Source organism: Mustelus asterias, chromosome 2 (assembly GCF_964213995.1).
Source record: "Mustelus asterias chromosome 2, sMusAst1.hap1.1, whole genome shotgun sequence".
Lineage (NCBI taxonomy): Eukaryota > Metazoa > Chordata > Chondrichthyes > Carcharhiniformes > Triakidae > Mustelus > Mustelus asterias.
In genome coordinates, this window is record NC_135802.1 from 56,156,207 (window position 1) to 56,179,890 (window position 23,684).

Below are 23,684 nucleotides of genomic sequence, written 5' to 3' on the forward strand. Positions count from 1 at the left end.
GGATAGTTTGGAGGGATGTCAGAAGCTGCAGCGTGACATAGATAGGATGCAAGACTGGGCGGAGAAGTGGCAGATGGACCTCAACCCAGATAAATGCGTCGTGGTCCATTTTGGTAGGTGTAATGGGATGAAGGAGTACAATATAAAGGGAAAGACTCTTAGTACTGTAGAGGATCAGAAGGACCTTGGGGTCCGGGTCCATAGGACTCTAAAATCTGCCCCGCAGGTAGAGGAGGTGGTTAAGAAGGCGTATGGTGTGCTGGCCTTTATCAATCGAGGGATTGAGTTAAGGAGTCCGGGGATAATGATGCAGCTATATAAAACCCTCGTCAGACCCCACTTGGAGTACTGTGCTCAGTTCTGGTCGCTTCATTACAGGAAGGATGTGGAAAAGATTGAAAGGGTGCAGAGGAGATTTACAAGGATGTTGCCTGGATTGAGTGGCATGCCTTATGAGGATCGGCTGAGGGAGCTCGGTCTTTTCTCCTTGGAGAGACGTAGCTTGAGAGGAGACCTAATGGGGGTATATAAGATGTTGAGAGGCATAGATCGGGTGGACTCTCAGAGGCTTTTTCCCAGGGCTGAAATGGCTGCTACGAGAGGACACAGGTTCAAGGTGCTGGGGAGTAGGTACATAGAACCATAGAACCATAGAACCATAGAAAATTACAGCTCAGAAACAGGCCTTTTGGCCCTTCTTGTCTGTGCCAAACCATTTTATGCCTAGTCCCACTGACCTGCACTTGGACCATATCCCTCCACACCCCTCTCATCCATGAACCCGTCCAAGTTTTTCTTAAATGTTAAAAGTGCATTTACCACTTTATCCGGCAGCTCATTCCACACTCCCACCACTCTCTGCGTGAAGAAGCCCCCCCTAATATTCCCTTTAAACTTTTCTCCTTTCACCCTTAACCCATGCCCTCTGGTTTTTTTCTCCCCTAGCCTCAGCGGAAAAAGCCTGCTCGCATTCACTCTATCTATACCCATCAAAATCTTATACACCTCGATCAAATCTCCCCTCAATCTTCTACGCTCCAGGGAATAAAGTCCCAACCTATTCAATCGCTCTCTGTAACTCAGCTTCTCAAGTCCCGGCAACATCCTTGTGAACCTTCTCTGCACTCTTTCAATCTTATTTACATCCTTCCTGTAACTAAGTGACCAAAACTGTACACAATACTCCAAATTCGGCCTCACCAATACCTTATATAACCTTACCATAACACTCCAACTTTTATACTCGATACTCCGATTTATAAAGGCCAATGTACCAAAGGCACTCTTTACGACCCTATCCACCTGTGACGTCACTTTTAGGGAATTCTGTACCTGTATTCCCAGATCCCTCTGTTCAACTGGGGAAATGTTAGGGGGAAGTTTTTCACACAGAGGGTGGTGGGCGAGTGGAATCGGCTGCCGTCAGTGATGGTGGAGGCAAACTCAATAGGGTCTTTTAACAGACTCCTGGATGAGTACATGGGACTTAATAGGATGGAGGGTTATGGGTAGGCCTAAAAGGTAGGGATATGTTCGGCACAACTTGTGGGGCTGAAGGGCCTGTTTTGTGCTGTAGTTTTTCTATGATTCTATTTTTCTATCATCACCAACCGTTGGTATGTCCTGTCCCACCAGCAGCACAGGCCCACTAGAGGTGGAGGCACAGTGGTATGCAGTCGGGAGGGTGTTGTCCTAAGAAGTCTCATGGCATCAGCTCAAACACGGGCAAGGAAACAATTCCTGATGATTACCACCAACTATCCCCCTCAGTTGATGACTCAGTACTTTTCCACGGTGCACACCAATTGAAAGAAGACCTAAAGGTGGCATGGAATGCACTCTGGGTGGGGGACTTCAATGTCCATCACCAAGAGTAGCTTGCTGGCACCACTATTGATCAAGCTGGCGGAGTCCTAAAGGGTATAGTTGCCAAGGTGATGGGGGAATCAACATGAGGGAAGATATGAACAATGAGCAGGAGTAGGCCATTCAGCTCCTCAAGCCTGTGCCGCCATGTAATTGAGATCATGGCTGATTTGAAAGTAATCTCAAATCTGCACTCCACCTACCCCCAATAGCCTATCACCTCTTTGCTTACCAAGAATTTACCCATCTCTACCTTATAAAATTCAGAGACTCTGGGCTCTATTTTAACATTTTGATTCTAAGTGCTGGGCGAACCTGAAACTGGGAGTGTTTCAGATCCGACTTTTAGACCCGTTCTGAGGCGCCCCCATACGCACTCTGCCTGCAAAAGTATCAGCAATTCTGAATCGCGCAGTAGAAGCCTGTGGGCGGGGCTTAACGCACCCGAAACTCTACAGCTCCGATCAGAGCCTCCAACTACGCATGCACAGACAAAAAAATGAATGGAATGCCACTTCGCTCCCGGGCCGGATAATGCCTCCCCTGGCCCCACAGACATTGTCCCACCCCCACAACATTACTGACCCCCTTATCCCCCACCCCCCCTGCCACCCAGACCGATCACGGGCCCCTCCCCTCCTTCCCCCCCACCAATCTCAGGCAGAGAGGCAGCAGACCCCCCTTCCCCTCCACTGATCTCAGGCAGAGTGACAGCGGACCCAACATCCCAGGTATTAGTCTGGCAAACCTTCTCCGAACTGCTTCCAACACATTTACATCCTTCATTAAATAAGGAGACCAATGTCGTATACAGTACTCCAGATGTGGTCTCAGCAATGCTCTGTATAGCTGAAGCATATTGAAGAGAGTAATTGACCTCCTGACTCTGCAAAGCTTGTCCACCATCCACAAGGCACAAGTCAGGAGTGTGATGGAATACTCCCCACATTCCTGGACGAATGCAGCTCCAACAAATCAAGACGTTCAACACCATCCTGAACAAAGCAGCCCATTTGATTGGCATTCCATTCGTCTCCTTACGGTGGCACAGAGGTGAGCACTGCTGCCTCACAGCACCAGGGACCCGGCTTTGATTCCCAGCTTAGGTCACTGTTTGTGTGGAGTTTGCACATTCGCCCTGTGTCTGCGTGGGTTTTCTTTGGGTGCTCCGGTTTCCTCCCACAGTCCAAAGGTGTGTAGGTTAGATGAATCAGCCATGCTAAATTCTCCTTCAGTGTACCTGAACAGGCTCCAGAGTGTGTTGTCTAGGGGACTTTCACAGCAACTTCATTGCAGTGTGAATGTAAGCCTACTTGTGACTAATAAATAAACTTTAAACATTCACTCTTTCCACAACCGACACACTATGGCAGCAGTGTGTACGTTCTACAAAATGCATTACAACAAGTCACCAAGACTCCTTCGACAGATTCTTCCAAACTCACAATCTCTACCACCTGGAAGGATAGCAGCAGGAGATGCGTAGGAATACTGCCACCTCTATGTTCCTCTCCAGGCCACACACCATCCTGACTTGGAATTATATCCTGTTCCTTCAGTGTCGCTGGTTAAAATCCAGGAACTCTCTTCCTAGCAGCACTGTGGCTGTGCCTACACCACATGGTCTGCAGCAGTTTAGGAAGTCAGCTAACCACCACCCTCACAAGGGCAGTTAGGAATGGGCAATAAATGCTGGCCTAGCCAGCAATGCCCACATCCCATGAGTGGACAAATAAAAAAAATTACAAATTGTGAATTTGGACTTGAAATTCCAGTAGCTGTAATGGGATTCTGCATTGGGCTAGTGGTTGCAAGTCTCATTTTGGTGCCTGCGTTTCCCCTGGGAGAGCTCCCTACCCAAAGGTCTGGACATTTTCCCTGATCTATGCTCTCTAATCCCCTTCCCATCCAGAGCTCTGGTCAGCACTGTAAGAAGGGAGCAGACCCAGGAACTCTTGTTTTTAATGACCATTTAGGGTGCAGTCCTTCCCATGTCTGAATCCACTGGTGTGGACTCCCCAGTGCTCTTGAGGAAGCAGGTGTACTAAGGCAATGGGGGAGTAAAAGCTGGCACTGAGATGCCAAGTCTCAACTGAGGCTTAGTAGTAGGAGCTCCTGGCTCAGGGAGCTTTGACCCTGGTTAGACCTTTGGTTTCTATGTAGTAAACGGAAGTTGTGCTTTTTACAAGAACACAAGGGAATTCAAAGGTCAGAAGGGGGCAAAAGTATTCTTTGGACCAAGAAACAAGGTTAACAGTTCAAGTCAAAGCTGTATTTTCATTATTTTTATTTCGGATTTCCAGCATCTACAGTATCTTGCTTTTGTTTTACCAAACATAACTTGTTCTCTTGGAGGTTCTACAAGCTTCTCATCAAAATAGAGCACCTATTTCTGGCCATTGTTTCTTTGCTTTTTCCCTTTCTCCAGAAGGTGCTGATTATTTTTGGTGTGCTCTTCCACAGCTTCTATTCACACACACTGAATAATTGCACCATGTAGTGGCCGAGGAAAAGACCACATTCAGAACCTGGTCCAAGTTAGATTAGCCTGCCTGAACTGGGGAGCAGATGGTGTGACAAACAGCTTGGGTGGAGGCACTGGGAAGTTGAGATCAGACAGGCTTTCCACTTCTAATCACAATGCACTGACCCTGACTGGAATTAAGTGCAAATGCCGCTTGAGGACTTTGCTGTGATATTCTTTGTGGTTAATCTGGGCTCACGTTGGCAAAGTCCACACTTGGTGAGGGCAGTGAGGGTTTGCCAGTGCTTTTAGCATCATATCATTTTGGTAGGACTAATTTAGCATCATATCATTTTGGTAGGACTAATTTAAATGTGGATTACAGGGTCAAAGGTAGGGTTCTGAAGACTGTGCAGGAACAGAGAGATCTTGGGGTCCATATCCACAGATCTCTAAAGGTTGCCACTCAAGTGGATAGAGCTGTGAAGAAGGCATATAGTGTGTTAGCTTTTATTAACAGGGGGTTGGAGTTTAAGAGCCGTGGGGTTATGCTGCAACTGTACAGGACCTTGGTGAGACCGCATTTGGAATATTGCGTGCAGTTCTGGTCACCTCACTATAAGAAGGATGTGGAAGCGCTGGAAAGAGTGCAGAGGAGATTTACCAGGATGCTGCCTGGTTTGGAGTGTCGGTCTTATGAGGAAAGGTTGAGGGAGCTGGGGCTGTTCTCTCTGGAGCGGAGGAGATTGAGGGGAGACTTAATAGAGGTTTATAAAATGATGAAGGGGATAGATCGAGTGAACGTTCAAAGACTATTTCCTCGGGTGGATGGAGCTATTACAAGGGGGCATAACTATAGGGTTCATGGTGGGAGATATAGGAAGGATATCAGAGGTAGGTTCTTCACGCAGAGAGTGGTTGGGGTGTGGAATGGACTGCCTGCAGTGATAGTGGAGTCAGACACTTTAGGAACATTTAAGCGGTTATTGGATAGGCACATGGAGCACACCAGGATGGTAGGGAGTGGGATAGCTTGATCTTGGTTTCAGATGAAGGTCGGCACAACATCGTGGGCCGAAGGGCCTGTTCTGTGCTGTAATGTTCTATGTTCTATCTCAGTCTGCATTCAGGACTTCAGAAAAAGAGAGAAAGTTGAAGAGTTTATTTCTGAAAAAAATTGCTGTTTAACTTAAGTGATAATTAGATTGCAACTCGGTAATGCTTCTAGCAGGTGATTTCCTCACTAGATAAAGTACCCAACACTTCCATCTTATTGACTTGACATCATATCATTCACAGCCGAGGAACACTTGCATTTTGAGCCTCATTCTGTATCTTTCATACATGTATTCATCTTTGTTGAAGAATATATTTTCTGTAACTGTTAAATGATTCAATTCTTTACACATTTCAAAGTGCAATTATATAAAAACAGACTTGGCAGTGGTGGAGATGGGCACAGCTGCTATACCCGGATTAGAACTGAGCTCAGGGCCTGAGCTTTGCTCACCAGTTAGGATCGACACAAGAAAAAGAACAATAAAATAAGAAGCACCACTGAGTAAAGTATCCTGGTGTTATTTTTGTGGATTGCATTTTATTTTGAGAGAGCAAGCTCTGCAACTAAGCTAAAGGCCCAACACAAACAAATTTGTCCTTCCAGTTTGAATGCTCCAGTTGCAGATTTCCACCTTCCCTCTGATTGTAAGTTTAAAAACATAGGATTATATGGTCCAGCAATTGAATGGCACTATGCCAATTTTCCTCACACTAACGAGCACTGAGCCTTCAATATAGCCGGCAGGAAATGCACACTCATTTAGGGACCAAAAGAGAAAATGCTGGAAAATCTCAGCACGTCTGGCAGCATCTGTAAGCCAAGATGTGGAGTTGCCGGCGTTGGACTGGGGTGGGCACAGTAAGAAGTCTCACAACACCAGGTTAAAGTCCAGCAGGCTTATTTGGTAGTTCAAGCTTTTGGAGTGTCGCTCCTTCTTCAGGTGAGTGAAGAGTTCAGTTCACAAACAGGGCACATATAGACACAAACTCAATTTAAAAGATAATGGTTGAAATGCGAGTCTTTACAGGTAATCAAGTCTTAAAGGTACAGACAATGTGAGTGGAGAGAGGGTTAAGCACAGGTTAAAGAGGTGTGAATTGTCTTCAGCCAGGACAGTTAGTGAGATTTTGCAAGCCCAGGCAAGTCGTGGGGGTTACAGATAGTGTGACATGAACCCAAGATCCCGGTTGAGGCCGTCCTCATGTGTGCGGAACTTGGCTATCAGTTTCTGCTCAGTGATTCTGCGTTGTGTGTTGTGAAGGCCGTCTTTGAAAATGCTTACCCGAAGATCAGAGGCTGAATGCCCTTGACTGCTGAAGTGTTCCCCGACAGGAAGGGATCACTCCTGCCTGGTGATTGTTGAGCGGTGTTCATTCTTCCGTTGTCATAGCGTATGCATGGTCTCCCCAATGTACCATGCCTCTGGACATCCTTTCCTGCAGTGTATCAGGTAGACAACATTGGCCGAGTCGCAAGAGTATGTACCATGTATCTGGTGGATGATGTTCTCACGTGAGATGATGACATCTGTGTCGATGATCTGGCACGTCTTGCAGAGGTTGCTGCGGCAGGGTTATGTGGTGTCATGTTCACTCTTCTCCTGAAGGCTGTAAGGACAGAAAAGAGCTGACACTTCGAGTCCTGATGGCCCTTCAAAGGCCCTTCGAACTAGGAACCACTGTTTAAAAATAAGGGGTCACCCATTTAAAACAGAGATCAGGAAAAACGGTATCTCTTAGAGGGTTGTGAGCCTTTGGAACTCTCTTCCTGAAAAGGTGTTGGAATCAGAGTCTCTGAATATTATAAAGCATACAAAGCCTAAAAGCCTATGTATCCTCCCCTGCTCCATTAGGATGTTGACTAAACTTAACGCCTCGAACCTTTGGCATGGACAATTCCTGCACCAGTCACAATGGCTGAAATGGCACCTCGATTTACGAGATAGAATTATAGAATCATAGAATCCAACAGTGCAAAAAAGAGGCCATTCAGCCCGTTTGGCATGCACTGACAACAATCCTGCCCAAGTCCTATACCCGTAACCCCAAGTATTTTCCCTGCTAATCCCCCTTACACTAAGGCACAATTTACCAGGACCAATCCACCTAACCCACAAATCTTTGGAGATAATTTATGTTTGTGCTGGGATTAGTTGAGCTGGATGCCCATGGTTGTGTAAAGGCATCGGAAACACACTGATGAGGTGCCAATTAAGTTTGACCATTGCAATCGGTCAGGCCTTTGGCTTGTGTAAACAGGCGGTTGGCATGATGGTCCCACCAACCAACTGGCTGAAAATTGACCAAATCCACCCTTCTATCTCTTCAGTTTTGTTTCGTTGCTATTTTATTCATACAAAATTGAAAGCAAACTGTTGGAAGAAATTTACCCAACCAAAGGTGTAAAACTGAAGTATGACCAACAGGATTATGTTAGATACAATGGTGCTGCAATTCCTCTACTGTAACTGTGGTCTTATGGAATTTATGACCCAGCAGCATGCCAAGCTATTGTATCAGGGTGAGATCAGGTATTTATCATAGACTAGATGGGCACCTACACCAGAGTGGGCACGTCTTGGCCACCTACTAGGCAGAGAGAAAAATTTAGTATTGGAAAGTCAATTTGGTGAGAGGCTGGCTGGATCCATTGAAAATGCCAGAACGATGCAGTCTTATGGATGTTCCAATCTGGTTGCATTGGTTTGTGAAAAGATTAACTTGAGTGTTTCGTGATTAGTTTCTGGGTTTTTGGCCTGCCTCAATCTTGTTCATAATGTCACTAATTGAAAGGTAGAATTTTAACCTAAACTATTGAGTAGGAAGAAGGCAGGTTTAGATTGAACCCCACTTTTACATTGCACCCCATTTTGCTCTACTGCACCAATTAAAGGGGATTTTCTTGCCTCTTCACTGTAATTAAACATAATTGAAACCATTTTTCCCGAGTTTCCATGGTTCTTCCACTGATGTTACGCCAGGTGATGAGGTGAGCCCCTCTACCCCAACAAGCGGTAAGATTCACTGCAGATTACTGCTGATGTCAAATGCATAGTGGATAGGAAAATGTTGTCTTGTTCAACCCCTTGTGTAAAAGTCTTGGCAGAGTACCCGAGGAAGTACTTTTTAGATGCTGTCAGTGTTGTTTGTTGTATTTTTAAAACATGATAGCAACTGTCAGCAGAAAATTAGAGCAACAACAGCACATTTGTCCCAGCAGATTGAAAGGTAGCAAATGTAACACTACTGTTTAAGAAAGGAGGAAGGGAGAAAACAGGAAATGGCAGGCCTGACATCAGTGATTGGGAAAATCACTGGATTTTCTGAAGAAGTTGACTGGAATGTTCCGGCCGATCACACCCTGCTGCTGCTGCCAGCGAGGATGGAGAATTTGACGCTCAGCCAAATCTCCGTTCACTGCAGCAGGACCAGAAAATCCCACTGGCATGAATGCTGGAAAATTCTCCCCGTGGTAACAGGGCACTTAGCCATCATGATTTTATCAAGTGAAATGGCAAATTTATTAGAGGTTTTGACAATGCTACTGGCAAGGTAGGAGATTGGGTGCCCTATCTCGATGGAGCAGGCTTGCCAGCATCTTTAGGTCCTGCCCCTCACAATGACAGCACAAAATACGTCGCCCCTGCTTTAAAATGGCAAAGTGTGGGAAGGCCTGGATGGAAAACCAGTCTGTTTCACTGCGGAGAACATACTGGTTTTCAGTCAGAACCTGACACAATGGGTGGGATTTTACAGCCACGCTCGAGCGAGACCGGAAATTCCATCCCGAGGTCAACGGACATTTCCGTTGTCCGCCCCTCGCCCGCTCCGATTCCATGGTGGACAAGGCAGTAGAATTCCAGCTAGAATTTTCTGACCTTGCTTGCAGCTGGGAATTCTCCAATCCCGCTGCAGTGAATGGAGGTTTTTTTTAAGTTTTATTAGTGTCACAAGTAGGCTTACATTAGCACTGCAAATGAAGTTACTGTGAAAATCCCCTAGTCGCCACACTCTGGCACCTTTTTGGGTACACTGAGGGAGAAATTAGCATAGCCAATGCACATAACCAGCAGGTCTTTCGGACTGTGGGAGGAAACCCACGCAGATACGGGGAGAACATGCAGACTCCGCACAGACAGTGACCCAAGCTGGGAATCGAACTGGGGTCCCTGGTGGTGTGAGGCAGCAGTGCTAACCACTGTGCCACACCAGGCCACCTCCAGAAGACTTGCCTGAGTGCCAAATTCTCCATTCTCGCTGGCAGCGGCAGAAGCGTGTGAACAGCTAGAGAACTCTGGCCTATGCCATTTTTTGGGAAAATTCCGTCCATGGTCCTCATTAGACTTGTAATTCCAGATATATAGATGTGAAAACTGATTTTATAAAATCAAACTTCTCCTGGGGAACCTCAAGTGCCAACTGTCTGAAGAAATTAGTAGTGCACTGCCAATGATTTTCAATCCATTCATCTTAAAATTGGACACCGGGCATATCAAACTTGAAGGAAGAAAACAAAGCTTCTAAATGATGTTTAACATAGAAAGCATAGAAACCCTACAGTGCAGAAGGAGGCCTTTCGGCCCATCAGGTTTGCACCAACAACAATCCCACCCAGGCCGTATCCCCATCACCCCACATATTTACCTCGCTAATCCCTCTAACCCACGCATTCCGGGACACTAAGGGGCAATTTAGCGGCCAATCCACCTAATCCGCACATCTTTTGAACGTGGGAGAAAACCGGAGCACCCGGAGGAAACCCGCACAGACACTGGGTGAATTACAAACTCCACCCAGACAGTGACCCTGGAATCGAACCCAGGTCCCTGAAGCTGTGAGGCAGCAGTGCTAACCACCATGCCACCTGTTTAAAGGATGTATATTTCGTGAAAACATCTGAAGGTCGTTTCAAGTTTCAATTCAATATATTAAAGTAAATTTTGCCTATCCAACTTTAATATATTGGACAGTGATCTGACAACTTTGAAAATCAATATAGAAATGGTTCAGTTTTCTATTTATGTAATATCTGGTTCAAGATGACTGTTTCCATTGGAGGTAGACTGCAAGACATACGAAAGTTGCTGCTGTGGCCCCAGCTGATGTTGACCTGGTTCTGGTTGTTAGGCTGTTAATTTAAAAAATAAGATCAATAGATTTTTGTTCACCAAAGGTATTAAGGAATATGGGAAAAAAGCAGGTCTTAGGCCGTAGAGCATTCAGGATCTTACAGAATTGTGCAATAACTTTGAGGGGTTAAATGGTCTACTCCTGTTATGTTCCTATGTTCCTGGAAATAAGTTATTAATGTCATGAATGAAGAGTTCAGCTTGTAACATTAATTTGGCTTATCTCTCTTCATATGCAGACCGGTCTGTAGTGAAGTTTCATCACTTTCAGTTTTTATTTTAGTGTAAAATTTTAATTCAGTATGTTCAAGTTAATTCCCAGAAATGTTAACTCTAGCACGCAAAGGTACGAATTCATAGCAGGAGGAGGCCATTTGGCCGTTCGAACCTACCCTGCCATTTGATAAGATCACAACTGATCTGAATGTGGCCTCAACTCCACATTCCCACCTACTCCCATAACCTTTGACTGCCTTGTTAGTCAAGAATCTGTCTACCTCTGCCTTAAAAAGATTCAATGACCCTGCCTCCAACACTTTTTGGGGAAGAGAGTTCCAATGACCCATGACTCACACTTCTCCACATCTCTGTTTTAAATAGGAGATCCCTTATTTTTAAACTGTATTCCCCAGTTCTAGACTCCCTCACAAGGGGAAATATCACTTCACACCACCCTGTCAAGAAGTTGCCTCAGGATCTTACATGTTTCAATAAGATCACTTCTCAATTTTCTAAACTCCACTGGATATAGGCCAAACTCTCCAAACTTTCCTCACAACATAATCCCCCCCATCCAAGATATCAGTTGAGTGAACCTTCTCTGAATTGCTTCTAATGCATTTATATCCTTTCTTTAATAAGGAGACCAAAACTATAGACAGTACTCCGGATGTGGTCTTAACAATTATCCTGTATAAACTAGCAAAACATCCTTACTTTTATATTCCATTCCCTTTGCGATAAACACCAACATTCCTTTTGCCTTCCTAATCACTTGCTGGACCTGCATACTAACCTTTTGTGAATCATGGACCTGGACACCCAGATCCCTCTGTACCTAAGGACAACTAAACTTTGATGCATCACTACATTTAATAGAACATATTTGACGTATTAAGTCCACGGTAAGTCCTTGTAGAATGCTTATTGAAATCAGCACTTGTTATTACAAAGGCATGCATTTATCTTTGATCAGCTGTCTTTTACCTGCAATGCAATATGAATTAATAAATGGATACTTTTACATTTTAGAATGAAATTCAGCATCTTTTTATTATTTTCTGAAATCTGTTTAAATATTTTTGTTTTGCAGAATTTAATGAACGGGAAAATGATTTCAAGATGTGTGATGAAACTACGTGTAAATATGGTGGCGTGTGTAAGGAAATTGGGGATGATTTGACATGCTCGTGCCAGTTTCATGTAAGTACATCTCTGCCACCTTTCACCTTCTATCAGCAATGAAGAATTGCTTTATTAATTGTATAGGTTTCTGTTAGGCATTATAATTCATTAAAAATAGTTAGAACAATTGATTAAAATCTATGCGTTGCGGCAAATTTTAACTTGCTAAAATTGTAAGAGCGTAAGAAGCACGGCCTCTCAGCTCTGCTCCACAATCCAATAAGATTATGGACAGAATTGTCCCGTCCCGCGCACCACAGGAATCGTAGCGGGCGGGGGTGGACCACTCAATGATCTGTTGACCTCGGGCGGGAATTTCCGGCCTTGGAGCGAGTGTGGCCGGAAAATCCTTCCCTTTGTCTGACCTTTGACTTCAGCACCTTTTCCTGGTCAGTTCCCGATCCCTTAATTGCCTAAATCTGTCAGTCTCAGCCTTGAACGTGCTCAATGACTGAGCTCCCACTGCTCTCCCAAAAATTCACAACCTTCTTGAATAAGAGATTTCTCCTCATCTCAGACCACTTCTGGACAGAATAGGTTGGGAGAAACTGTTCCCATTGTTGGAAGGGCTAAGAACGAGAGGACACCAATGATTAGAATAGAAGTGACGGTGACATGAGGGAAAAACCTTTTGGCACAGCGAGCAGTCAGGATGTGGAATGCACTGACAGAGTTCTGTCATCATGCGTTTGTCTTAGGATTCTTTAGATTTTATTCTAGAAGCGATCTCTCTGCAAGCAATGGTCTTTGTTCCAAAACACCTATTTACATGCTATTTCCAAATAACACAGAGATATAGAACAAAAATTAAATAACATAGAAACAGAAACAAATAAGACCAACATGGTCAGAGCTGCCCTCCGACATACTGCTCACATATCCTCTCTCAGTGAGTGACATCACTGTGATATAGCTTCTTTTGCAGATGCTCAGTATGCTTTTATCAGAGTTAACCATTTACTCTACATCATTGCCCCCAAATCTTTATCTCTATACTATTTTATACACATCTCCCCCCAAAGTCTCCTCTCTTACAGGGATAGTTTCACCAGTCTCCAGGAATGCAGAGCTCTTTCTGGGGGTACCTGGGAATCCTGCTCTGCTGATGTCAGTTCAAGAAGGCTGTCAGTTCAAGAAGGTTGTCACTTCTGGGTCTGAATTTTACACCCCCTCCCCCCCCTCCCCTGCCACCAGCAGGTTTTTGGGTGAGGGGAAAACATGAAATTGAAGGGACCGTGTTCCATCTGGGTTACCACCTGTCCCGACCACACAGCAATTTTATGCTGGGGCGGGCAAGGCCTTGGATGGGAAGCCCACCCTTGCCCCAGTTGATGGCCACTTAAGGGCCGGTTCCCATCCAGCCTTGATTTTTAGGGAAGATTGAACCTCGAGGGGATGCCTGAAATACAGCTGAGTTACAAGCTCGGGCAAGAAGGGGGCGGGTGATGGGGCACATCCATCAGAAGCCCCTTTTTGACCTCCCTGAGGTCCACTGGCCTCCGGACCTCCCTCCACATCCTGATCACCTGCACCCGACCAGGCTTTCCAACCCTCCCTGCCGTGGGAGCCCTTGAATTCACCTGAACCTCCGGTTCCTGGACTTAGTCCCCAATGTCTTCTTGAATTTCTGTCCATCGCAACACGGTTGCTGCAGGAAGTGGAGAGTTTTTGACCAAACAGATTGGCCGGCAGCTGTCTGAGACAGTAATTCCTTGGAGTTCTTCCTGTAGGCAATCAACGCTCATTGGAGTGAGGCAGTCAGAGGGAATGTGTTCTATAATGACTGTTTGAATGGGAGGAAACAAGACCCAACCATTCGAAGAATTCAGGTTCCAGTTTCCTTCATTGTAATGTAGTAGGAGTGACACTCTTTTTTGGTTCAGGGAGCTCTGTCATTTCTTTTGATGGTTTTCTGTCTGCCGAAATTGTCAGATTTGTTCAGTTGAATGATGTCCGGCTGTGTCCTTACCATATACCATCTCAGTTAAATAGTTTTTCAATTACTGCACCCACTCAGTTCTGGTCTTTGATCCATATCTTCTCTCTTCCTCCCAGAATCAGATGGTCTTGCGCTCAATGATACTGGCTGAATATACGAGCCTGCCTCATTCGATAGGCTTCTCCTTTCTTCCTCGCTCGATCCTGATCTTCCCCTTTGACAGGGTGTGGGGCAGAAAGGGAAGTTGAGCTTTAAGCCTGCAGCCCACCAGGCGTTCACACAGGCGAAGCCCAGTATGTAATGGTGCTGAATGATAGCTAAGCAGAGTGATCTCAAAGTTATCAATCTTCTTCAAGAAGTCTTGGCATTCTCATCACTTAGTTTTTCCAAAAGCCTGGGGACATTTTGGGGAGCTTGTGGCATTGACAAATCCATGAATTTATAAAGGATGAAAGCACTCATTGGCTAATGACAGAGATGACGGGGATGATTATGTCCCTATTCAAGGTATAGATAACAGTTTTTTAAAGAGGTAATCGTGACTTCAGAGATAAGGCCATGTAGCGTCTGTATCTTTCTGCAGAAGGAATAATACAGTTGACCACTATAAGAAAGATTTTCTCTTTATAGTCAAACAAATCCATGTTCCATGGCCTTGATGGGAAGGAGGACAAGAGGTTCTTTCTCCCTCTGGGTGGCACAGGTGACACAGAGACCATCTGTTCAATTGAGTGTGAAATCCCTGGCCACCATACTGATGGCTGTGCCCTGGTTCGACATTTGCTTATGCCAACATATCCCTGGTGGATCTTCTGGAGGACATTCAGTTAGAGAGCACATGATATCATCACTCTTGTGTTATGCACCAGGAGGTCATCGAAACTGCTGAAGTGGTGTTGTTGTTTGAAATATGGGGCGGGATTTTCTGGCTGCATTCGCCCCGAAACCCGGAACATCAAGTCCGAGGTCAACGGATCTTTCCATGGTCTGCTCCTTGCCCGCTCTGATGCCCGAGGCAGACGGGTAGGTAAAATTCGCCCCATGGTGTCAGGATGGGGATGCTTGAGGTGTTCTGTGGTCATCCATCCAGGCAGTATGTGCGAATCCGGATGCATTCTTCATCTTGTGTTTTGGCTTTACGAAATTTAAGATATGGTGGCACGGTGGTTAGCACTGCTGCCTCCATACAATGCCAAGGACCCATGTTCAATTCCCAGCTTGGGTCACTGTCTGTGCGGAGTCTGCATGCTCTCCCCCGTGTCTGCGTGGGTTTCCTCCGGGTGCTCCGGTTTCCTCTCACAGTCCAAAAGACGTGCTGGTTAAGTCCATTGGCCATACTAAATTCTCCCTTAGTGTACCCGAACAGGCGCCGGAGTGTGGCAACCTGGGGATTTTCAGAATGACTTCATTGCAGTGTTAATGTAAGCCTACTTGTGACACCAATAAATAAACGTTAGTATGTAAACAGAGAATGTTTTGCATGCTCACGTCACTGCAAAGACTTCCTTTTCGTTAACAGCATAGAGCTGTTCAGTGTCAGTTAATGACCTGAATGCATAGTAAATGGGTCTCTTTTCACCATCGTTTTGGAAAAGAAAGAGCACTGCCCCCAGTCCCATTTCAGATGCACTGGCTGCCATAATCATGGTAAGTTCAGGGTCAGAGTGGCCTAGGACCTCTGAGAATGTTAGCATCATTTTGATTTGTTCAAATAACCACTGCTGCTGCTCAATCCAGCACCACACTTGGTCCGGTCATAAAAGAGGCCTGGGGGATTAATTTATCTGAACTAAGTGAGGCAGGAATTTGTCTAGTTGGTTGGACATGCCCATAAACCTTTGGAGCTCTGTTACATATCGAGGTGGCAGAAATTCCCTTGCTGAGCCTTCATTTTTTGAGTGATCGCAGTAATGCCAATTGCTCAAATAATGTGCCCGAGGAACTTTTATCTTGGGCCGAGAAAACTCCCATTTGTCATTGAACATCAAGCTAGCCTCTTGCAGTGTGAGTCAGACTTCCCTGACCAGTTTGTCATGTTCCCGCTCCAGTGATCCATCGATCAAGATGTCATCCATGTGGCAGATAATGTTATCAATGCCTTACCGTTTATTGGACATTTCCCTTTGGAGCATTTCAGGCGCTGTTGTAATGCTGAATGGCAGATTATTGAGACAGTATCATCTGAAAGGTGCAATTAAAGTAATTAAGAATTTTGACTCTTGATCCAATGGAAGCTGCCAAAGTCCACTGTTGGTGTCAGGTTTGATGAAGATGTGCTTTGGCCAAATTCTCATCCACTGATGCCATTGGATGTATTTCTCTTTCAATTGCCTTGTTGAAATGTGGTGGAACAGCACAGATACAGATGGAGGCATTAGGCTCAGGGACTGATACCAAATACCTAGTTGCTTTAGTGGTGGGGGAAAATGACTCCTGTTGCAGCATCACCTCAATCTCACTCCTGATCCTTTCAGAAGAGAGTGTGGGATCTTCCTTTGCGTGAATAGACAAAGGGCAGGGCAGAGCTTTGCGTCTGCTTTGGGTGTAGTGTGATACATGGTCTTCAGCATACCCAAACCTGGAAAGAGTGCGGAAAATTCTCTCCTAAATTCATTTCTTGTGACCTCACCGCCATTTAGAGCAATGCGGGCTTTTCTGCTCAACAGAATATGCTTGATTCTTGATGATGTATAATGTTAAAGGGATTGCTCTATCTTTTCATTTTCATGCTGTCTCTGGCTAACCTTGAACATTTAACTTGGCCCTCAGAATGGAATAGAGGACAATTGTGGTGTCACTTTATTCAGCTATGAAACTCTGTCAGTTAACACTGAGACACCTGCTCCTGTGTCTAGTTTGAATTCAGTCAGGTGCCCATTACCTCAGTGTCAACACTCCAAAATTGGTTTTAATTTTACTTGATTTTCCCAGGGAGTTGCCAAGGTCTGTAATTTCATGAATAGAAGTTCTTTTAACAGGGTTCTCCTTCTGTCTTGTAAACACAGATTTCCTTGAATGACAGGCCACTTTCAAATGGCCTAACTGGCCTCATCCAAAGCAGTATGCAATCCGGGTGGGGCATTTTTCCTGCCTGCGGACCTTCCTCCTGCCACCGAGAAAATATTGAAAAATGTTTGACAGCCCACAAATTCATCGGGCTGTTTGGACTGTTTGGCCAGTTGTACAGCTTTGCTTAAATTAAAATCATCCTGAGATTGTAAAGAGTCAGGGAGATTCTCATCTGAAACGCCAACCGCTATTCGATCTCTGATCAAGTTGTCTCAATTTGTGACTAGGTGGTCCAATTCATTGATCAGTGAGTCAATCCTTTCACCCTGTTTTTGACTGCACCAGTTAAATTTCACCCTTTCAAAAACCATATTTTCACAAAGGCTCTGATGACATCTTTGCAGGAGGCTGTCTCATCATTCACCCCTGCCTAGCGAACACGCCATTGGCTATTCTTCCAACAATGCTTTTTTTATTCATGGGACATGGGCATCACTGGCTGGCCAGCATTTATTGCCCATCCCTAGTTGCCCTTGGAGGGCAGTTGAAAGTCAACCACGTTGCTGTGGCTCTGGAGTCACATATAGACCAGACCAGGTAAGGATGGCAGATTTCCTTCCCTAAAGGACATTAGTGAACCAGATGTGTTTTTCTGACAATCGACAGTGGTTTCATGATCTTCATTAGATTCTTAATTCCAGATTTTTTTTTATTGAATTCAAATTCCACCATCTGTCTTGCAATCCGGGTGGGCATTTTTCCTGCCTGTGGACCTTCTTCCTGCCACCGAGAGAACATTGGAAAATGTTTGACAACCCACAAATTCATCGGGCTGTTCTTTGGAAATTTCCTTTGCATCTCAAAGAAAAGGCTTATTCTGCCTCCACTCTTCGGCTGTTTGGCCAGTTGTAAACTTTGCTTAAATTGAACCCGGGTCCCCAAAACATTAGCTGAGTTTCTGCATTAATAGTCTAGCGATAATACCACTTGGCCATCACCTCCCCAAGATGCAACAAAGTGCTAATTTGATTTTTGTTCTCTTTAGTTGAGAGGCCTTAGAGGTTGCAGTATTGGGCAAAACATTTTCCCCAATTTTTTCATTGTTTAGCTTGTCTGGGACTTTCATCATCTTGAAAAGATTCTGGTCGGGTCAAAGTAGTAGACATTGTTCAAATCTAAGGTTGTCTTTTCTTGCGCTGTCTGTCTTATCAGTTGCTGGACTGCCATCATTATTCAGTTGTCTCTGCTGTGGCTGCTGGTTTGGACTCAAAGTCCTTCACCTGCTGAGCTGCACTGTTGCTGGGCTTCTCTTGACACTTTTCCAACTATTTTCTACCATTCCGCTGCGGGGTAATCGCTGCATCTGTTATTGTGAGTTTTTGTCGGGATTCATTAGCTTCTTATTCAAGAAGAGATGGAGGCAGTGGTCTTTGTTCAAAAAGCATTTATTTACATGCTCACTTTGACATTGCTTCTTTTGCACATGCTCAGTATGCTCTGATTAGATTTAACCCTTTATTATACAAGAGTGCACTGAGGCAGATTCAACTGAGGCATTCGACAGAGAATTGGGTGATTATCCGAGGCCAAAATATTTGCAAGGCTGCAAAGAAAAGGCTGGATAGTGGGTCTTGATAAGTTGCTCTTACAGAGAATCCGTATGGACACAAGGAGATGAATGTCCTCCTTCCATGCTGTAACCATTATATAATTCAATGATTACATAGTCAGTTGCTAAAAGACAGTTAATAAGTAGATGTGCAATAACTGTCAAAAGTGTCAAAGTCTATTTTGTGTTAATTAAATATCAAGGAAAAGTAATACACAGCTACATCCATTTGATTGATATTTCATGAGACTGATTAATTACTCCGTAAATAATCAAATGGAACAATTCAAAGGGATGTCTTGATCTCACAACTGTGGGGTAGTTTTCAGCTGATCTCAAATGTTTGTCATTGATCAGACGCACTATGATGCTTCCAAGTATGAAGATTGAAATAACTTGTAAGGCAGTAGACAGGTGTCATGTTTAAGAGAATATTTTGTGTGTTATTAGGTATACCCAGCTCACGCTGCACTCTCCCAACTTGCAACTCATGCCCCATCCTCTCCTGCATGCTCCCTTCGACAGTCTCCATTTTTTCTAGCCTGTTAACTCTGGCTATAATAAAGACAATCAACACTGTAAATGTCAAAAGCCAGCAGATTCTCCTGTGGAGTGGCTGGTGATTTTCGACATGTGCATGCATGAATTGGTGAAGCCTCGAGAGCAACTTTACACCATTGAGCGCTGTTTTATTCCTATCTAACTGAGTGACACCCAACCTGATGCAACCTTTATCCCAAAAGTTGAAAGCGCAGTTTTAGTTTGCGCAATGAAGCGCTATTCTGTATAGGATTCAGGATATAATTATTATGTGATTGTCACAATGCGATGGCATTATGTGATTGTCACAATGCGATGGCATTTTATTAGCAGGAAGAGGTCTCATAGGGTGCACCTTTTGTTTTAGATTATGCATTCTCTATTCAGAGTATATTATTTTCTTCCTTCAAGTTGCTCTCGAGTTGATCCTTCCTGAGCATCTCCTGCAATAAAGGAACCAGAGGAAGCTGCTTGTCCTGAATGAATGGTTGACAGTGGGAGGAATTGTTTCTTCTGGAGACAAAGTACTGTGGTATGAGGTGAATTTGGCATGATTCCTGCTGAGTAGCGGGACAGTTGAACATGCGTGATCTCCTGCTGATCAGTTCATTAATTCTGCATTTGCAAGGAACTTGGCAATTCCTGTGGTGGGGCAGGCAGGAAGTCGCTCACCCTGACATCACCTTATGGGGTCGAAGGTCCCGGCGCCATATTGAAAAGGCACCCAGACAGAAATTCACTCAGTGCAGGCAAGGAGCTCGGAATTACTCGGCCAGAGTACTTGCATCTGTAGCTTGTACAGTAGGCAGATAACAATACTTTTCACCGTATACTAATGCATGTGACAATAATAAATCAAATCAAATATAAAAATAAGCATTGGAATTCATGAGTCCCACCCATAAGCACTTGGAGCTGTCAATCACACTGAAATGACAAACGTCCCACTGTGATAATAAAAGGTTGTGAAATTAATCATGCAGCACTTATCTTGCAATGACAACTCTCAGGCTTAAGTCAACAGAGTGAAATAGCAAGCACTTCATTTTTAAAACACTGCAGGCAGTTTGAAATGCTTTGACAACTAGTTCTTTTGAACACCTTTTTTTTGATGACTCCTTTTGACAGCTGTCTTGAAAGTTCTCTTGAGCTTGAAAGTTCCAACGGGTTCATGCACTTTTTATCCAATTCATGTCTACTTTGACCTCTGCCAAACAGCACCCAACCTCTGCCAAAGACACCCCAACTCTGCTAAAAATTCTGGCAGCTTTAGAGCTTCTTTTACCAAATCTAAAGTGCACAGGTCATGTTTTGGACATCCCAGCAGCCAAAATAAGATCAGCCTGAGCAGCTTTACTTTAACAGGTATTGCTGCCTCTTTGAACCACAGATGTGCAACTCGGAACCTGCCCCACTAATCCCCTCCAACTTCTTGAAAATGGTAGGTGCTGTGCTCGGGAATGGGACCTCCAGCTTTGGGCCTCCACTGCCAATTTCATAACAGAGAGGGACTCTGTCTTTATGGAATCTCAGGCCTAAGGAGGGTTCAGTGGAATGTAAAATTAAACCTATATGCCTTGACTGGCTGACATCATGGTGAGACCATGGTGCTCTTACACACTGTATTACTGTGACTTCTATTATTAGATATAAATATTTAGAGAAGAAATATTAAAGAAAATGAATTGGCTGTTGTCAATAGCTGATGTGTTAAAACAAGTAGCAGGAAAGTGTTGAATGGATACTTCACATCCATCTTCACCCAAGAAGGTGAGGACGATGGTATAGAATTCAGGGAGAGAGACTGTGAGGTTCTTGAGTAGATTGAAAAAGGGAAGGACAAGGTATTGGAGCTGTTGGCAGCCTTAAAAGTGGATAAATATCCAGGTCCAGATTATTGTGCCCTAGGCTGCTGTGGGAGGCAAGGGAGCAGATTGCAGAGGCTCTGACCCAAATTTTCAATTCTTCTCTAGCCACGGGGGAGGTGCCAGACAACTGGAGAGCAGCTAATGTAGTTCCGCTATTTAAGAAGGGTTGTAGAGATAAACCAGGTAATTACAGACCAGTGAGCCTCACGTCAGTGATAGGGAAACTATGAGAGAAACTTCTGAAGGAGTGCATCTATCTCCATTTGGAGAGGCAAAGCTTGATCAGGAACAGTCAGCATGGTTTCGTCAGAGGGAGTCATGTCTAACAAATTTGATTGAATTTTTTGAGGAGGTGATCAGGTGTATAGATGAGGGTAGTGCAGTTGATTTAGCTTATATGGATTACAGCAAAGCCTTTGATAAGGTCCAACATGGGAGACTTGCAAAGAAGGTAAATTCATATTCGATACAGGGTAATTTGATAAAGTGGATTTAAAATTGGCTCAGTTGTAGGAGACTGAGGGTCATGACAGCAGGCTGCTTTAGTGACTGGAAGCCAGTGTACAGTGGCGTACCACAGGGATCTGTGCTGGGTCCCCTATTATTCATCATTTATATAAACAACATAGATGACTATGTGGGGGGTAGGATGAGTAAGTTTGTGGATGACATAAAGATTGGCCAGGTGGTTAACAGTGAGGCGGAGTGTCTTGAGCTACAAGAAGATATAGATGGGATGGTCAAATGGGCAGAAAAGTGGCAGATGGAATTTAACCCTGACAAGTGTGAGGTGATACACTTTGGAAGGAGTAATTTGACAAGAAAGTATTTAATGAATGGTAGGATGTTAGGAAGTTCTGTGGAATAAAGTGATCTTAGCCTGTTTGTCCACAAATCTCTGAAAGCGGAAGGGCATGTTAGTAGGGTGGTGTAAAAAGCATATGGGACACTTGCACTTATCAATCGAGGCATAGATTACAAAAGCAGGGAAGACATGTTGGAGTTGTATAGAACTTTGGTGAGGCCATAGCTAGAGTACTGTGTGCACTTCTAGTCGCCACATTATCGGAAGGGTGTGATCGCACTAGAGGGGATGCAGAGGAGATTCACTGGGATGCTGCCTGGGATGGAACATTTAAGTTACGAATAGAGATTTTGTAGGCTTGGGTTGTTTTTGTTGTAGCAGAGAAGACTAAAGGGCGACCTGATCAAGGTATACAAAATTACGAGAGACCTGGACAGAGAGGATAAGGAGCAGCTGTTCCGCTTATTTGAAGGGTCAGTCACGAGGGCTTATAGGTTGAAAGTGACGGGCAGGAGGCTTAGGGGGGATGTGAGGAAAAACCTTTTTACACAGAGTGTGGTGACGGTCTGGAATGTGCTGCCTGGGAGGGTGGTAGAGGCAGGTTGCCTCGCGTCCTTTAAAAAGTATCCGGATGAGCACTTGGCACATCATAGCATTGGCTATGGGCCAAGTGCTGGCAGATGGGACTAGGTGGGAGTTTGGGTGTTTCTAATGTGTCAGTGTGGATTCGATGGGCTGAAGGGCCTCTTCTGCACTGTATGATTCTATGATTTTATGAAAATAGTGACTGTTTATCATGTGCATAGTGCAGAAGGGTGTATTCTGCAACCCAATGGTCATGATTGTTGTTGCATTAACTGGAGAGCTGTGCTCATGCTGCTTCTACCCCCTTTAAGACACAGTTTGCACAATATTTTTCAAGCATTTCACCTCCAGGCTCCTTTGTTTATATTGACATTTTGGAGGCGGGTAATTAAACAAGTTTGTTAAAAGTTAAAGTTAAAGTTTGTTTATTAGTCACAAATAGGCTTACATTAACACTGCAACGAAGTTATTGTGAAAATCACCGAGTCTTGCGATGTATAAAAAGTCAATATAATTATGTGGAAATATTTTATTCATTGCAAATGTACATTTCAGAAAATGATTGCGAAAACTATAACAGATTGGCAATGTTTTTGTTGAAGCTTGTAAAACTTATCAACACAATAAAGGTTTCACATATTATTATGCCTTTGGGTAAAGAAAGACCAATAGCTTTTGCTTCGTGTACTCTGACGAATGCTGAATCTAATAATGCTCAACTAGAAAAAGAAGCATTGACTATTTTTTGGCGTACAAAGGTTTCATCATTATTTATATGCTCATCATTTCACATTATTGACTGATCATCGACCCTTAACAACTATTTTCGGGCCGTATAAAGGCATACCGCCGTTAGCTGCTAGCTGATTGCAAAGATGGTTACTGATCTTATCTGCACACTCTTACGATATAAAGTGTCATCAATCAGAGTACCATTGACCTTCCCAGCTGCTTGCTGTACCTGTGTTCCTTGAATGAGTTCATCCAAGTCTCTCTGAACATCAACGTTTACCAGTTTTATTTAAAAATCAGGAATCATTAAAAAATGATTCTGCTTTTCTATTCTATCAAAGTAAATAACCTAACACTTCCCCACCCTTTTGGAAGGGAGAACAAAAGAACAGTATTATTTAAATGGAAAAAAATACTGCAGGAAGCTGCAGCACAGAGGGACTTGGGGGGTACTTGTGCACGGAAACTCAGAAAGCTAGCACACAGGGGTGCATGTAATCAGGAAGCTAATGGAATGTTGGTCCTTATTTCAAGAAAGTCGGAGTATAAGAGTAGGGAAATCGTGTTGCACCCATACAAGGTACTGGAGAGACCACATCTGGAGTATTGTGAGCAGTTTTGGTCCCCTTATTTAAGGAAAGATATTATTTCACTGGGGGCAGTTCAAAAAAGGTT

At 44.2% G+C, this 23,684-nt stretch overlaps 1 protein-coding gene across 1 annotated transcript in view; it reads left to right on the plus strand.

The window, feature by feature from the left end:
- The window catches only part of LOC144508005 (tomoregulin-1-like), a 267,687-nt gene that overhangs the window by 105,554 nt on the left and 138,449 nt on the right, over window positions 1-23,684 (plus strand). The window contains exon 2 of the mRNA XM_078235707.1: window positions 11,831-11,940. Coding sequence (XP_078091833.1) covers window positions 11,831-11,940 — 110 coding nt within the window. The remainder of the gene's footprint in view (window positions 1-11,830; window positions 11,941-23,684) is intronic.